Source organism: Rhipicephalus sanguineus, chromosome 2, assembly GCF_013339695.2.
Source record: "Rhipicephalus sanguineus isolate Rsan-2018 chromosome 2, BIME_Rsan_1.4, whole genome shotgun sequence".
NCBI lineage: Eukaryota > Metazoa > Arthropoda > Arachnida > Ixodida > Ixodidae > Rhipicephalus > Rhipicephalus sanguineus.
Genome location: NC_051177.1, coordinates 84,814,260 through 84,832,309, shown reverse-complemented (window position 1 = coordinate 84,832,309; position 18,050 = coordinate 84,814,260). Strand labels below are relative to the sequence as shown.

Genomic DNA, 18,050 nt, shown 5'->3' with positions numbered 1-18,050 from the left:
ACTATATGACGTTTACAGTCTTTATATTCGTCGATGCATGCAACTGTGATGTTTCACTCCAGAGTAGTCGACACTAAGCGCTAGAGATGCGAGGAAAATCAGACTAAGTGAAGTACGGCCGCGACCCACTCTCGATATTACGCATCGGGACTCGCTGAGCCTAATGGGCTTGAATGGAAGACGGTAAAGAAAAGAATAAGCTCGACGCTAACATGCATATATCGGGTCCGCAGGAGAACACGAGACATGATGATAAAAGCGATTGGTAGTCATTAGGGGAAAAAAAAGGAATAAGAGTTAGAGCCACCGACATGATGCCTGTATTCCATATATTATCCCATATAACAGTCCCTTAGATAAAAGAGAAAAAAAGAAATGACGGTGATGGAGGAAGGTTAACCAAGTTGTTGGCCGGTTCACTAACGTGTGCTAGGCAGAACGAAATGAGAAAAAAAAGAAGGAGATGGATAGAGAGGCAGTGGCACAGTCATTCAGAATAATCTCAGCACAACACTGAATTTCGAGCGAGATAACGCGTAAACGTTAGCCACACCCCCTTGGCCCAACGTGCAAGCGAACTTATAGCGTTTCAAATTTGAAGCGAACTGCCTGTTCCTGCCGTTCACACGTTGAATTAACTCTACTTCACATCAATGTCCGTTGTGGACAACCTCGCCAGCGTTGTTGGAAGAAGCGCAAAATTGTCCTCGCCACCACACGTGCATCAAGATGATTTCGGCTACAGAAGCGTCCGTACTCAAATTTCCGCTTCCCCTTCTTGCTTCCGCCGTAAGCATGCGCACAAAAACGGGTAAATGCGGCAAGCCATTCGGCCCCTCATATCCGGAAGCAGCCACCTCCTATACAGCTCCTTGATACGGCCGCCCCGAATGGGGAAGATAAGAAAGAGAGAGAGGGGTAGAGCACGCTCCAGCATATCGCCATCATTCCGCTGCGGGACAGCCACCGCTCAACTTGTCCGCGCCACTTTTCGGGAGAAAGGGCGGCAGATGGAAGAACCCCCGACTGCGCGCGCGAATGACGACTGGTCCCTTTCCTTCTTTCCCAACAGACGAAGCTCGAACGGGATGGAATGCGCTGCTACTACGGCGTACGACGAGATCGGCTTTCTTCTCTCCCTCTCGACACTGGCGGAGCTCGAACTCTCGGAAGCGGAGCATCCCTACTGCGGGAAGAGAGCGCTCCCTTCCTCCTCGAACGAACGCTCGTACGGGACGGGGAGCATCCCTACGTCGGGAATCTGAAGGAGAGGGAGCAGTGGGGGGGTTCCCGCGCGCCCCGCCCCCGGGCCGGCCCCACCGACGCGCGCACACGCGCGCGCAGCCAAGCCGCGGCTCCGAACCCCGGGCCCGGCACACGTGCCCGCCCGCCTCGAAGTTTCGCCGGCGCCGCGCTGCTGCTGTTGCTTTGAGTGTCGAGCGCTCGGCGCCGATGGAACCCGCGGGCCACGCCACCGCCGCCGTCGTCGCACCCGTGGACCTGTCGCGCTCTGCTGCGCCGGCGGGCCTTAGCGCGCCCTGTCTGAACGGCCCGGTTCCCGCGGCGGCGTTGAACGCGCCGACACTGGCAGCGGGGCTGACGACACCTGCGGGTCTGGCCGGGGCCGGATTGAGCCTGCTGCCGAGTCTGTACGGCCGTGCCGCAGGCGCGGGAGATTACGGTGTGCCGGCAAGCAGCGGAGGGGACGCGACCGAGTGCCGCCTGGTCGAGTACCGCGGCGAGCGAGTGGCGGCATTCGTACAGCGCAGCGGGGAGTTGCTCCTGTGCCTGCCACAGGCGAGCGAGACTTGGTGTCGTGTTATATACCTCTCTCACCCCGTCATTCTCCTTCCCATCGTGTAGGGTCGCAAACTGGACGAAGTCTAGTGAGCCTCCCCGACTTTCCTGAATTCCTCTCTCTCTCTTGCCAACGGCGAGAACAGACTTAGAAAAAGCTAGCACATACTGGAAGGGATCCTATAAACCGTTACACTTTCCCATTCACTGATATTTTCACATCGCCGTATTTTATCCGCATACGTGCAGCAGGGGTCTAGAAAGTGTGTCATTGAAGATGAAAACAACCGCGGCAAGTCTTTATTAGGCGGAGCGATGCAGAATTCTCTCCGGCACATTGAAAAAAGAAGATAAGGACGAACACCATGCTTTGCTGTTTAATCGCCGTGTATTTTATGCCTGTAGATCTAAGAATTTACGTTTACCATTGAAACTCTGTAACTTAGACGGAGAACGCCTGTCAGATACAGTACCGCGCTTCAAATGATGAAAGCAATCGTAGCTGGAGACGCCAAGTAGCAACTGCACCAATGAAACGTAGTCAAGAGTTCGACGAAAGTTCGTCTTGTCAGGCATTGGATGAGATGAAACACGGTCAGTGACCAAGTCTTATGAAATTATCCGACGCTTTGGAACCGCATACGGGTTCCTTGTTCACTGAGCTAGACTGGAAGTCGTTGTCGATTGAGTAGCCAGTAGGTGACCCAACGAGCGGGCGTAAATGGCAGGCATAGTCCCCGTTGTCCTATTCAGACTTGGTCGGTGACCGTGTTTCATCTGCTCCAACGAAAGTGTCTATGTGCGTTATTTGCATAGTGCCAGAGAGCAAATTCTATTTTTTGACGGAAAAATTAATGTACACGTTATGATGTGCCTGCAATGAAGAAAGCAATGGTTATACGTTGGACGAAGTGGTCCCCACTGATGATGCTATAGTGGATCCATCAGTACAAGCCTGGATTCACCGAGCGGCTCTGCCTCAGGTTTACCCCCTTATAGCTTGGAGTGAAATTTGAAGAAAAGAAAGATGTTTGGAGTGATATCGCGTGAATTTCGTCCTCTGATGTGTATGCAGCGTGTAGTTGCAGCGTGATGGCTACATACTTGACATATGCAAGTTTGTTTGTTTTTTTCGCGTGAGTGACTAATTCACTGTCGGTTTATTATAACGTCAAGGTGCCGTTTAAATATTAAGTGATATTACTTGAAACTTTTATTCTGGCATCACACCTGCGCGATGAAGCGAATATGGCGCGACAAGTGGACTTCTTAAGGACCGTGTTTGCGTCGGAATCAAGCAAAGCCTGAGGCTAAATGTGAACAGATAACCGGGGGTCGACAGTACAGTAATATAAGGTGCCGGCTTCGTGGCGTTCGCGTGGTCTATTTAGCAGTTTCGTTGAAGAGAACTTGACAAAACCAAAATCTACGTTACGTTCTACAACAAATATCGGAGATATAGAGTACTCGGAGGCTATAATGCGCTGCTAGCAGAAGACGTTAGTTGTATTACAAACAGAAATACAAGTTAACAGATAAATGAGCAACATCATATTAACTATGTAAACACTTGTGCTCCTTCAATTCGAAGAGGGAAAAAACATCTTAAGAGCATACGTCCAAACATTTCTAGTATTTACAGGGTGTTACTCTCCGCGACAAGTTTTCCTTCCCTTTGCGGAAACTTAACTTGCACTGAAATACCATTGTGATGAAATAAATTCATGACCGTATGACACTGAACAAGCCTCATACGCGTAGAACGGGGGGGAATTGATGCTGAAAATCAGCGCGAAACAATTCCATTTGCAACGACAGACGCTTTGTTTTCGGTTCGAGCTCATTCAGCTGGAGTTTGAAGTGAAGTGTTTTTGCTTTGAACGGTTTCCACAACAACTGTTATTCACACCAATTCTACAATCAATCAATCAATCAATCAATCAATCAATCAATCAATCAATCAATCAATCAATCAATCAATCAATCAATCAATCAATCAATCAATCAATCAATCAATCAATCAATCAATCAATCAATCAATCAATCAATCAATCAATCAATCAATTCTACAGAAGGACGGATCAGCCAGCGAACATGTCACCGGATAGATCGCTAACAAGGTTTTTCGTTTACATATCTGTCGACATTGTTTAGTCACTCAGTTGATTTGAAACGCCTCAGAATGTACCCTTCAAACGAATTAGCAGGCACATATTTCACACGTTATGTGTTGCATGCGATCTGGGTTAATGCAGCGACCACGTAGAAAGCGGTAAAAAACAAGCCATTGCACAAAGGCCAAGGTGCAAACACGGCGACTTCACGTGTAAGTGCGTCGGAAATGTGTCTCGTTTTGTTGCTGACCTGGATCCACAGTTCGGTTTCCACTGCTATCGCTTATTCTTACTGCGTTGGAATGGATGATAAACCAACAAGTGGCTCTAATGGGCTCGGTGAAACCACCGAACACTAGCTTGCTGTTCCTGAATCCAGCTCATGTCCTTACATACATAACTGGCTTTACTTTGGAACAGTTACTGAGACGAACGCGCTTGGACCATGACTACATGCTGCATCAGCACAAAATGTTATCCTTGCGCTATTGTAGTTCGCGAAGTGCGATGTCTTCATTAATCGTTTAAAGTCTTGTCCATCCCTCACACAAGCAGTGCCCACTCTAATTCTTGTCCTTCTTTCCTCTTCCTATTGTCCCTTACCCCTAATGTAGGGTCGTAAACCGAGTGCTTTTCGAGCTTTTTGGCTTTTCTCTTCTTTCTTATTTGTTTCCTTCTCACTCATTCATTACGGCGCTGGGCAAGCGCGTGCCTCTGACGATACTGCTCTACCCTGGTGCAGGCATTCGAGCTTTTCCTGAAACACTTAGTGGGCGGCCTGCACACCGTATACACCAAGCTCAAGCGGCTCGGAATCAGCCCCATTGTGTGCAACGTGGAGCAGGTGCGCATACTGCGTGGACTGGGCGCAATACAGCCGGGCGTGAACCGCTGCAAGCTGCTCGCGTGCAGGGACTTTGACGCCCTCTACCGGGACTGCACCACCGCTAGGTAAGGCACGGCGCATCTCGAAGTACTGTCTCGATTCATGTCAACGCACCCCTGCGTGCGTAGTTAACAGGATTGGATTTCTGTATCTCTTTGGTTCTCAAGGGTTGCTCGCCATTGGCTAACCGCTTTCGCTAACGGTATGCCCGATGTATTTCTATTTTTTGTTTTCTAACGTCTCTTGTATGTCATATTTTATCCCCCTTTTTCCCAGCACAGGGTAGCCAGCCGGTCTGAGAGCTGGCTAACCTCCCTGTCCTTCCGTCTATTTCTTCGTCCTCCGACGTTGTGATTGGCCGGCATCAAGCTCTTACGAACAGCTCTGGCTAAAAAAAATCACTGTGATTACAAGCAGAAATGTAAGTTTTATAAGGAGTCAACAAGGCCCTATAGTATCTCGGTATATTCCTCACAGTGGTTACGTACCACTAGATTTCAAAACTCGTCTACATCACGGTATTCTATTATTCAACGTCAGTATACGAATAAATATATGTAGAAGTTACACATAAAGCGAAGCTATTCCTTGCCTAGCTTCCTTTTTTGTCCCATATAGATTGAGTAATGCCATTTTGTGTATGCTCAATGTATCGCTACCCAACAGCCAAGCGGGCACATGACCCAGTCGGGAAGCCAGAAACCTTCCTTTGTTCTTAACCGCATACACTGAGTGAAATCGTGAATAAAAATAAAACTTAATTGATTACGTTTACGTGTTCGTCAAGAAGCCAGCGTAATCGCCTAGAAAATGTCCACAGAAAAGCTCCTTGGTTTGTCTTTGGGCATCCTCCAGCAGTGCATCCACACACAATACGTGCTCCGTAAAGTCGAATATTCGCTGCTGCGTCTTTTTATATGTTCTCAGGCGTTTCTGACTCAGCTCCTACGTCCCACCATGCTTGTCTCCAGAGACGTCCTTCTCTGAGGAATACGCTGCAGTCCTGATATTTTCACACTCAACTAAACGGGCGCAGCTTCGACATTCGCTGGCTCTACACAAAGGACACCGTTCTTTAATCCGAGTAGAAGTCCTCGGTGTTCGAGCATTTGCATCGATGCACGCGGCTTGACGAAGCCACTTGGAAGTCTCGAGGGAAAAATCAGTCAGTGAAGGCGCCGCTGAACACGCAGCTGCGCAATAAGTTCCATAATTGTTTTATGGTGCTGCCGTCCAGGCTACCGCGTCTCACCGACTGCAGTGGTTGCCACCATAGTTAAAAGGTTTGCAAACTTATGACTTGCTGTACTCGGAACAGTCTCGCCTAAAGACTCGAAATTTGCACAACCACAACTGTCTTGTAGATTTTCTTCCATCAAACTGTGTCGGCATTTGCTGGTGCTGCCAAATCAACTAGGAGAAGACGTTTTCTATATCGAATTTTCGTTGGAACAACCGTGGATCTACAACAAACGATCTATCTAGGCAATGAGATGAGGCAACACCGAGGGACGAAATCTCTAATGCGGCTGAATCGCTCATCTACGTTTACATGCACGTTTGGAGTAACTCTGCAGGTGGTCCCGGTAGGGCGCGTCGAAATGTTAGAGAAATGAAAATGAACGAATGGGTTGCCGCAGATAGAACCGGTCCGTGCATTCAAAATACTTCTATAACGAAAAGGACCTTAATGCTAACCAGGTCTCCAGGAAAAAGCGTGTTTGAGTAACAGCATGGCGGCGTGACAAAAACAAGGGGCTCGAATTTAGCTTAGCTCGCATATGCCACAGACCGATGACGGCAGTAACCAATTTGGAATGTCATCCTGAGAAGTCATTGCGTATGAAGGCGGTGAAGGCATTGTTAAAATTCTTGAAGACAACAGACTTGCATCGGTGGTTATAGCCCAACAGCGATATTGTGACTGTGAGGAGTGTGAGCATGTGTTTGTGTGTTCCCCCTCTCCCCCTCTTTCGCTCTACCTCTAACTTTCAAACTTCCCTATCCCTTTCCCCAGTGTAGGGTAGGATACAAGTTTTTCTAGACTGGTTAACACCCCTGCCTTTCTTCTCTATCCAGTTCCTTCCTTCTTCTGTAGCGTGAGTTCAGGCGCTCGCCTGCATACGATAGCGACCGGTGTGATGAGGCCACCGCTTCAGTAATAATTTCGTGGTAAAAGTGCGATACGATCACGAAGCACGCCGAAGGATTAATTGCGACCACCTGTGACATTACAGTAAAGACCTAAGGAGGACGGCACAATAGAAGCCTGTTGGCAACAAATGTTGGTATGTACGTACACGTCACTTGTGATGTTAAAGGGGGGCTGCGAGACTACAGGGAAATTTTGATCCGCAGAACTGGCTCTCTGGTCTAGGGAAGGAAGAAAGGAAGGAACAGGATAGAAAGGAAAGGCAGGGACCTTAACCAGTCTAGAAGGACCGGTATGCTACCCTACACGAGGAACAGGGTTGGGGGAGTTTTAAAGATAGAGATAGAGAGAAAGAGAGAAGGAAAGAGGAAGAGGGGGGAGCACACACGCACTAAGCTACACTCCTCAGAGTCAAAATATCGCCTAAGTATATAACCGCCGGTGCAAGCCTAGTATCTTCAAGAACCCGAGCACTCCCTTCGTCGTGTTCATCTAAGATGACCTCTCGGGACAACATTCCAAAATGGCTTCTGCCGTCTTCGGTCTGTGGTCTACGCGAGCTAGAGCGATCGCGAGTGATTGTCTCGGCCCATTGTAGCGAGGGCAGTCGCAGAAGATGTGCTGTAATGTCTCCTCGCTATCACAGTTATAACAATCATTATTATCATAATCACCATTATAACAAACAGTTATAACAGTCAGTCCTTCCGATGCGAAAAGAAAATGACTTAGTGAAAGCCTCTCTTAGCCATAAACGGCAAAGCAGAGTGACTTCTTTTCGGTGGAATTGCTGGCCTACGGCGTTCTGCAGCTGACAGTGAGGTAGCAGGTTCTATTGCCCCCGGCTACATTCAATATGAGAAACATTTTCCGACAACGGGGGTGGGCTTGCAAACATATGTGCGCTAAAAGGCCAGTTAAGTTAATCAGCGATAGGCACTGATTCCCTCATCCGAAAAAGATGTATCAGTAAGCTTGAACATGTGCAGATGCTGGGGAAGTTAATGCTCTGTTTTATTCATCACTTTTCTGTTACCGCTGATTTAGAGACACTTAAAATTATTTTAATAAAAACCGCACGCGTTGGCTTTCCAATGCTAACACCAGCGACAAGTGCGCCTGACAAGGGTCGCTATAAAGTGCAGGTCGAGTCATATTCGGTGCTTACATTTCGTGAAGTATAGGATACGTCGAAAGCGTTAACTGCTAGTCAGCACCAATTAGAATTTTTAATGTTTTGGGCACGTGTGCGCTTTGTTTGTGAGCTTGCCGCGCACGTTTTTCAAACTTTCGGACAGATTGCTGCAGAGGCGGCACTAAGAGCCCACAAAATTTCTCAGATGTAGGAACGCTTGCTTGGTGTTTTGGCAACTGCCACTCGTGGTCGCTATTATTGCCATGAGACGATTTACTGCGGCAGCAGCCAATCGTGAAATGCGCTCAAGTAAAGAAAAACTTTGTGAAGATTGTGCCTTCCTCAAATTCAAACGCCACAATTCAATGAGGATGCACGACGAAATTTGTTCAGAACGATCCCGGTTGTGGAAACGAAACGCTTTGAAGTATTTGCCGGTAAAGCCACGTGATATTATACCTGATCCAACGCCAGCCTATGTTGATTGACCCTTCTATAAGGTACATGAACATGTAAGAAAACATTCCGTATTTACGAAGTTTTTCGTAGGACTACGCCAACATATTTTTTGTCACCTGCTGGGGTTAGAGTGTGCAGCATTTACGGCAGCGATCAGCTTATTAACGAGACAATCATTTCGGTGATGACCAATCGCGAGAGGCATCTAAGAATTTTTGAAAATACGCAGGCATGAGGGGTGATGGCTTGTATTCACAAAACTCTTTTGTAAGTTCCAAGCGTGATTGTCGAACGCCACAGCGGCTTTCTTGTTACCAAGTCGAGCGCTGTCATGAGTGCTTGGGGCGCTCAAGACCAAGACAATCTACTCATGGTTTTACATAGGAGAAGGTTTCAGTATACACAATTTGTTTTTAGATAAATATCTGCCTTATGAATGAAGACGCGGCATGAAAGAGGCGCAGTGTTATCTTCTGTAAACTCTAGAATACATTTTTACGACTGAAGAAATCTTAGCGCTGGAATGCTTTGGCGAAAAAGAAATAGAAGAGTCATGACTTGTATTCGATAAACTCGTATTTTGATAGTTCTGTCTGAGATTGCTCATTGTTTGCTTCAGTTAATGTTTCGTTATCGCGACGATCCGTATATTGAGCAGAAGGTGCCTTAACGCCGCAATTTCTTTTTTTGCGCATTCGGAATATCTCACAAAAATGAAGTTAACAATTCAATCGCGAGTAGTATAATAAACCAGTTAGTATGGCGCAGACCACGGTGAAGCGTGAAAGTGCGGCACTCTCGCGCTCTGCACATATCGGAGACAGAAAGTCCAAGGTATTTCGCCAGTTTCATTCAACGAAGTCGATCTCGTTGTACAAATGATTGAACGGAGGACGCCGCGATCCGTACCCGACGATGAACGATAGCAAGTATGTTCCTACGTCACCAATAGTTTATACCCAAATTTGATTAAAATATGGTGATGCAGGTCACTGTGAGGCCGAAGAAGGGTCCGACAGAACAAGATACTTACTTTTTGTAATGCGAAAGCCTTGAGTGCCTCGTTGAGCGGCCCCTTGAGCGAATTACGACAGGCGAAGAAAATGATACGAAAATCTCAAGCGACCTACGCGGCTGATGACGTCATAATGACGCCACATATCACACAAATTTGTGACGTCGTCGGACGACATCATCACATGATGACGTCGTCAGATCGCATTGTCGCTTGACGTCATTGTGACTTCATTGGATGATATCATAACATGATGACGTCATCAGATCGCATTGTCGCTTGGTCAAAGGTGCGCCGATCCCGCTGAGGTTGCCACGCGTGGTGCAGTGAGGGGAGGAACAATGCGATGAACATCAACGCAAATTGCCACACACCGCAGCTCGATATGTCTTGAAAGAAGTCTGGCTACGGATTTTATAACTAAGCGCATCGCCAAGTGTGCAGCGGTCTCTCGCCTTCAAGCGTTACGGAGAGTGTAACGTGTTGCCGAACTTCATAAAATTTTTTTTCTTATCGCGATCGTGACGCTTGGTAGTTTGGACAGGTGTTAAAGCTTCGGGAAAAAGAAATGCCGAATGTAGTGCGATCACAGGGTCGGTCGAACCTGCAAATGTTTTGAACGCGCATCAGGATCCGACACGGCGCTATGCCCTGCCTCTGCGCAACAACATGGGCGCGAAGTTTTGCGCTACAGGTGTTTCTTTTTCTTTTCTTTTTTTGCAACCACGGCTGCAAAATAACGCCAGAAAAAAAAAAGATTCCATAGAAAGATTGCTATATAAGTGTTGCAGTTTCCTGTACGACGAGATCGTTTCGTTTCGACAGCATTCGTTCGTGCAACAGATGAGGAAATAAACTAAGAGATATAGAGAAAAGAAACTGCTGTTGGGTGAACGAGACGCATTCGATTAGCGGCCTGGCAATTAATGCTGCGGCGACAGCGTTGGTTCCCGCGTAGGACACGACGAATGCGGTTTCCAACCGCAGCGCTGTTGCAGTGCTTTCCATCAGCGAGCCGTGCTCGTGCTCGTGCTCTTGCCAAGAGACCGCACGTGTTGTAACGTGTCTAAAAAAAGAACCAGTGAGAATGAGACAGAAGTTTAATCAACGTAGTGCTCGCACGGTTCTCGTCGGGCTTTGTTAGCAGAGCGGCAGCATTTTGTTGTTACGTGGCTAAAGTTATGAAAGAGTAGCTGTTTTTTTTTCAGTAAACTCATTCGACACTCTGTCACCTGAAGTCTCTTAGGAAGCTGCGCTAGCAATTTATGTCAGCTTTGTTAATATGCTAATGTTATTTGCTATCGTTTCTCTTTGTTCTTAACATGTAATTATGTGTTTTATTTTTAGGGCTTCAGTAAACGTAATGCGGTAAATCGTACGTCCTACGTCGCGCCAACTGCCTGCGACGGTCTGCTTTGTTTCTCGCCAGTCGAAACCACAGCTTTCTTTAATTGTTTGTCTTTTCCAAAACTCCTTGTTTGAATTCGTTAAATTAACATGATTGTGCGCGTGTGCAGTTGAAACCAACGTTTCACTTTTCAGATATTTTGCCTCGCCTTCTAGTGAAAGGGTTCTCTTTTCTGTGAAAGCCAATTAGTAAATAATTAATTAATGTGTCAGCATTGTAGTTCATTCGTCACTGTCAACAGGACCTGTCCCTACAGAGCTATCTTCATGGCCTCGTCATTTGGCTCTGAAGTATTCGATGATGTAGTTCATTTAACAAGCTATCTTTGCGCACTCTCTCGCGGAAACCAAGAAAGAAAAAAAAGAAAAAAAAGAAAAACTGCATTATTGTTGGACACCCTCGCCTTACTTAAGTTTTGATGCTTTATTTTTTAAAAATGATCCCGAGAGAACGCTACTGCTTCAACTACGGTATGAACGGGATGTTCTTTTAAACAGGGCGAGGAGCGATAATAGCATGGATAGAGTCGCATATCTACCCTTCCAGAAGCTTAAACGTGTGTTCCGCTAGCTCCATCTACCGGGTATTATAAAGGCGGTGTCCTTACTTACCCGTCGCGATAGCCTACAACGTCTGAGGCATTCTGCTAAGCACGAGGTTGATGGTTCGATTCCTGATGGGGCGCTTCAATTCAATTGGCTTTATAGATGCAATACGGAAATTTTCCGGAGTACACCACAACAGCATCTCTCATAGGCCCCGATTCGTTTTGAGACGTTATACCTCGCAATATTTAATTGTGTGTTTAGTTTTCCACGTCTTAATTGTGATGTTAATTGAGCTACAGTGAGGCGATGATGAGTATAATATAGTAAGTACGCCATCATTGACGACGAAGTATTCAATCATGGTTTCGAAATGTCCACTTCTCAACTTAACTGCCGTCGTCAGGACTTTTGTCCGTATCTTATTTACGCGGTCAAAAATTTTATATTTATTTACGTCCCCGCCATGCAGTGTCATCGCTGACCGCGGTCATCGAATGATCAGTCAAACCTTAAGAAAGTCGAGCCGAACGCGCGCAACAAGCCAAAACAGCCTCCCCGCGAGGCAATGAAAGATGCTACCTCGCATCACCGAAGCTCTTTAGAGATTGACTAATGAGAAAGGAGACAGGCGCAATTTAGCCGTGGGCAATTTATAACTCGGCGCTCTCTAGATCCAGAGAACTCCGTACCGCACACGGCCTCTCTCCTTTATTCCTTGTTAATATATTTCTTTTTTTTTTCTTATTATTCCTTTCTGTCCGACATCATCCTTCGTCGCCGGCTGTCTTTTCAAGTCGGCTTTTTCTCAACTCAGAGCCGGACGACGCCGAGAAGCGAAAAGCAAGCCCGCCGCCCGAGAGTCTCCACCGACGCCCTTCGCACAGAGTACATGAAGACGACGAGCAATTCTTATTTTAATCGGACGGCGAACCAAAACGCGCCAAAAGCACAATATAGTGGCAAACCCGGCTCGGCATCGTACGAATAAAATTATCCCCGACAACGCAACGAAGTAAAGTGTTCAATAAAAAGTCAAGGAAGGACTTTCAGCGACTCGGGAGGAGGACAATTATGAGAAGACAGAGCGACAATTTTGTCTTCCTTTTTTCTCTCTATTCTTTTTTTGTGCACTTTCGGCTCGAAGATTCGCCACGCCCTATTCTCCACACTTCCCCTTATAAATGCCTTCGCCGCCCCTTTTAACTCGACGACTGAAGGAAACCGGAGTTCGGTGCGCGGGCCCACAGAAACGGCGAGACAAAGGCCGCACACGGGAGGCCTTATGTGCCAACCGTCGGTCGTGCCGGCCGTGGCAGCGAGAAACGCCGCTCTTGACGGTTGCCTCCCCGTGCGTGGGTGCCGCGCGACAGCACGAATAAAACGATCCGATCATTAGAGAGGGGGAGACCGCGACGCTCTAATGAGACGGCTCCTCCGAGTAGGCCAGATCAAACAGCCGGCTCCGTCGCGCGCCCCTCGAAAGGAGTGAAACAAGAAACACCCAAAGGAGAGACAGGGAAAGGGGGGGGGGGGTATTGCAACGCTGATGAACGTGTGCAAGGAGTGGCGAAGACTCCGGAGAAATCCTGAGCTAGATTGCCGGTTCTAACCAGACAACTTCAAGAAGTCGTGCGACAATGAAACAATGGCGGCTATGAGGCATTCACAGGATTTCGCGTGGCTTTTTGCCATTGGCACGTCGCGTTAGTTGATATGGCCAGCGTTAGAAGTGGCTGGAATTTGGGCATATGAACGTTTTGGAGCAAAGACTTTTTTTGCCGTATTCGCAAAAGCCGGACTTTTTCGCCACATTCACAGAAGCGTCTAACGCTAAAGTTTTTCTTAAGAGAAAATTGCAACCGATTCCTATATGGCAGACATATCGTTAGCGAAGCCGACTGGCAATGCTAGAGAAAACTCTGAATTTGCTTTTTGCGCTACTAAGACTGTGTCGTTTAAAAAGCCAAATAGCCCGGCTAAAAGTTTAATTGCGTCACCGTTGCACTGAGTGGCGGCACATAGATGGGTAGATATAGGTATATTGAATATAAGGCCGTCTAAACTTATCTAGGGCCGAATGCAATCAATGTTACGTATAGGGAGACCTAAATAGGAAAATTCAGGGCATAATAGATTAATGGTGCCTTTTTGTATATTAGATGCGGTGAGACCTCATTCAAACCGATTTCATAGTTGCCACAGCGCGGACAACTTTAGCTGGGCAGCTGCTTCCGCTTCACACTCGATGAAGGACGGTTCACTTGACCCCAACGTGCCCCATAAGCTGTGACGAACTGCTGGGAATGTGGTGCTCTATAAGAGACTGGTGATTTGGGTGTCACTGAGCTGACACCGAAAAAAAGTTACATAGTTCCTTACGCATTCACCTGAGACGACTTGAAGGGTAGAGCCACCTTATTATTTTGCTTCTACTTCTTTTTCCCAGCCGATTGTATTTATCATTCCCCCTCTCACCCCCGAAAGCTTTCTGCGTCTAACGTGTTTTTGCACTGCCTCCAGGATCGGAGGCATCGCAGCTTTCAGCACCTCGCGTGCTTTTGCAGCACTGCCTTCAACATCGGTCCACGTTTGACGTAGCCACTATGTCGTGTGATGACGTCATAATAACGTCACAAATCCTGCCAACCGGTGACGTCATGATGACGTTACATGATCACGTCATCAGATGGTTGTTTTTTGCATAGATACGTGTTGAGCTGCGGCCTACAGTCATGTTCCGTGTTTGATGAGGTATCTATGGCTTTCACCTTAACAGGTGTCGCTACTAATGTTTGAAAAGCATGTGCCGCTTCCCTTATTGCTAATTTGTCACGAAATTGAGGGGAAGCACCTACCATGACGGCGGTCGACTACCTAATATATTTCAGTTCGCGACCGGGGCGTCCACCCAAGCGTTCAGGCATCCTGCTGGGCCTAGCGAGCGCAGCGCAGCACCACCAGGCGGGATCAGCGATGCCCGTCTTGCAGGCCATCAAGAAGTTGCGACCGGACGGAGACTTTGCGTCCACCTACGCCAACGGAGAGGCCGCCTATGGTGAGTGAGGACGATGTGGGTTCGACTCTCAACTGAAGGCAAGTTATTCTTCGCCCGCTTATATTTATGTCTCCTAATAATAATAATATCTGGGGTTTAACATCCCAAAACCACGATACGATTGCGAGGGACGCCGTTGTTTTGGAGGGCTCCGGAAAATTCGACCACCTGGGGTTCTTTAACGTGCACCTAAACCTAAGTACACGGGCCTCAAACATTTTCGCCTCCATCGAAAATGCAGCCGCCGCGGCCGCGATTCGATCCCGCGACCTTCGTGTCAGCAGTCGAGTGCCATAACCACTAGACCACCGTGGCGGGGCATAAAGGAACGACCGACGCTTGTGTCCTTTGTTCCTTTTCTTCCATTATTCGCTTTAGCCTAGTTCGCTTGGTCATGTTGTTCACGATTACTTAAAAGCACACGAAGCAAACCGACAACAAAACCAACAAATCATTACGGCAACTCAACTGTTATTTTTAACTGATATGTATAACTATCAATGCTAAAAAAAAGAGGCATAAATGGAAGTGGGTGAAAAACAACCTGCCGACAGTTGCGAGTCGAACCCACATCAAGAACTGACCCCATTCGCCCGTTTATTCTGTTTCGGTTTGCGTTACGCGATTGCTTGCTCATATTCTTGTCTGTTTTCTTTGTTCCACTGCATCTTTTTCTTCGCATCATAGTTTTTTGTGTAAATATACACTTTAACAGCGATTCCTGCAGCTCTGTAGCTCGTGTTACAATCCTATTTCGTGAATAGGAAAAGCTTTTACAAGATAGCTAATTTGTACATGAAGATCAAATCCTGTTGTAGACACCACGCTCTACAAGGATTGCGATGAATGATGACCTTCACGCAAATAATAAATATGGAAGCATGACGCGACTTAAATACAAGGAATATCAGTTGTGGATTGTCTCCTACCATGCAGTCGCATGCCCATTCTGCCTCGTCTCGCTTGAATATCGTGCGCGATCGCCTCATTTCGCTCTGCTTAGTGCATTTTCGACTGCGCGATAACGGCTTGTAGCCAACAAGCGCGAAATCCTGATAGGCTCAACGCTTAGTCCTGACATTGTCCACGTGTTTCCTAAAGAAATAAGTGCTGAGGTTTAGATAGCACCTGTAGAAAGGGTAGTGAAGGCCAAAAAGAAAGCGCCCTCTCGTCTTTGAACTCGGAGTGGTTAAGGGGGGGGAGGGGCTACGTTTCTGAGAATACGGGCCCAATGCCCGAATTCACAAAACTTTCTTATTCGTAAGACCTGTTCACCATTGGCCAGCCGCGATTTTTAATATCAAGCCAATCCCACGACTGTCTCACATCTGATCCCAAGAAAAGTTCAAGCGTAAAAAAAAAGTGTTGGTTCAGTTATGTTTTTAAGGCTGAAAGCTGGGCGAATTTGTACGTATTCAAGGTTACGTCGTAGAAAGCAGCGCAAGAGACGGAGACAAGAAAGGGATCACACGTACACAGCGCAACCATGAACTGAGTTTTATTGAAAAACGCACGCTCGTGCAAAGAAACATAGCAATACTCGTGCAAAGAAACATAATGATGTGGTCAAAATCTAAACAGCAAGATGCAATGTTTCACTTAGTGGTTCGCACTCAGGAAATCTAATTAAGTGACATGCAACACGATGCGCTGCTTCCTGCGATAATGCCTTACCAACTCGCCCAGCAAGCCACTCTTCATAGCAACGTGTTGGACAGCGCGAAAAAAGCACATACACAAAAGAAGCTGCTAATGCGAGAGCTACGAACACAAGCTCTAGTGTTCGTAGCTTCTTCTGTGTACGTGTTTTTTTGTTTTTTTTTTTATCGCGCCGGTCAACATACTAAATTCCAAACATTCCCAGATGACTCAGTAGACAAGACCACACTGCTGCTGAACTGCCTGCGGCAGCAGATGGCTGACCCCATGGGCCGTGGCCAGGGCCAGCCCGGTGTGCAGCCGTTGCTGGCCAATGGAAGACCCGAGAGCGTGGGAAGCCGCAACGATGCTTCATCGACGCCATCGCTCGAGCACCAGCGGCCGACGACCGTACCTTTGTCGCACAAGACGTGAGTGTACGCACGGTGCCCTTGTCGCGAGCCAATCTTCCATATAACTGCTGGGGTTTTACCTGTCAAAACCACGATGTGACTGCGAGGCACTCACTAGTGGGGGACTTCGGTTTAATTTAGACCACGCGGGGTTCTTGAATGCGCACCTAAGTCTAAGCACACGGTTGTTTTTAAATGTATAGCGCTTTAGGGGCCCTGTTTGTAGTTCATCCATCGTCTCATGTCGCCTGGTCACGCAGTGGTAAATACAGGCCTAAAACGAGGCTAACGATGCTCAAAACCAGTGCAAAATGAACTAACAAGGTCTAAAATAATATACAGAAGTAGCCAAGAAGTAATCGCAACAATTTACCTAAAATCGCGAAAAACGCTTCTGAAACATGCGGTGGTGGTGGTGGTCCCTTTATTACACCCAAAAAGAGGGGACCAGTGGGAAGAATGGTTTCGCTGGCTTAGAGGAGGTCGGCGGGGATCCATTGAGATACCGCAGCCACTACCGCGCGCTCTGATACCCGCGCCGCGCAAGAGAGGGCGCCACCGCCTCGGCAAGCTCGCGATTGACGTGGCTGTGGCAAGCACCGAGGGAATAGCTGGGTTTGCCCATGCTACGCACTTCCACAGGCTTCACGGTTGTGGAGCTTCATTAAGCGCATGAGTTAGAACTACACCGAGACCTACACAAGGGCGACATTAGCGCAATATTTTTTTGCTCTTCGCCCCCGTCGAAGTGGGGCCGCCGTGGCCGGGAATCGAACCCGCGCCCTTGAGTTTAGCAACGCGCTGCCCTAAGTACTAAGCTACCCCGGTGGGTCGAGCCAAACGTCCCGTTTCTAAGGAGACCTCGGGATTAGCGAGGGTTTCTTTTTCGGCTCTCGACAACATTTCACTCCTCCCAGCCCACGTCACATATCCAGAGCACACAGTGCCGTCAGTGCGCTGCCGGTATGTTTTTGCTGCGGCAGCTGGCTCAACCTGAAGAAGCTCTCCCCTTCATTCGAACAGCAGATGCGTAATGACGCTGCATACTTGTTTCACAAACGTGTCTATCTCGGTCGGACAGCATGTGCAAAGCATTGCCAACGCGGTGGAGCAAAAAAAAAAAAAAAAGCGTTCTTCTCAACGCACGTTCACCATAAGGACTGAATGCGCATCTAGTTGGTCTTGGCATTGTAACCACGGTAACTTAGCGCAAAGTAAGAAGACATAGAGCAACAACAAAACATTCAAGCTCGGGAGGCAACTGCGAACTTTGATCAAAAGGGCACGGTCTGCGCACTATGTCTACACGGCAAAGATCAGTAGACGGCTCATATATTTGTACGTTTTGTGCTTTCGCCGCTTGCTTCGCGTTGAGACGTCAGACAGCACGAAAACTGCTTCGCTCGCTGGTGCGGCCGTGTTTCCTTACG

At 47.6% G+C, this 18,050-nt stretch overlaps 1 protein-coding gene across 1 annotated transcript in view; it reads left to right on the top strand.

The window, feature by feature from the left end:
* The first annotated feature begins 1,452 nt into the window (after positions 1 to 1,452).
* The window catches only part of LOC119381710 (dachshund homolog 1), a 29,368-nt gene continuing 12,770 nt past the window's right edge, over positions 1,453 to 18,050 (top strand). The window contains exons 1-4 of the mRNA XM_037649478.2: positions 1,453 to 1,797; positions 4,654 to 4,862; positions 14,403 to 14,569; positions 16,434 to 16,638. Of these exons, the coding sequence (XP_037505406.1) occupies positions 1,453 to 1,797; positions 4,654 to 4,862; positions 14,403 to 14,569; positions 16,434 to 16,638 (926 nt within the window). The remainder of the gene's footprint in view (positions 1,798 to 4,653; positions 4,863 to 14,402; positions 14,570 to 16,433; positions 16,639 to 18,050) is intronic.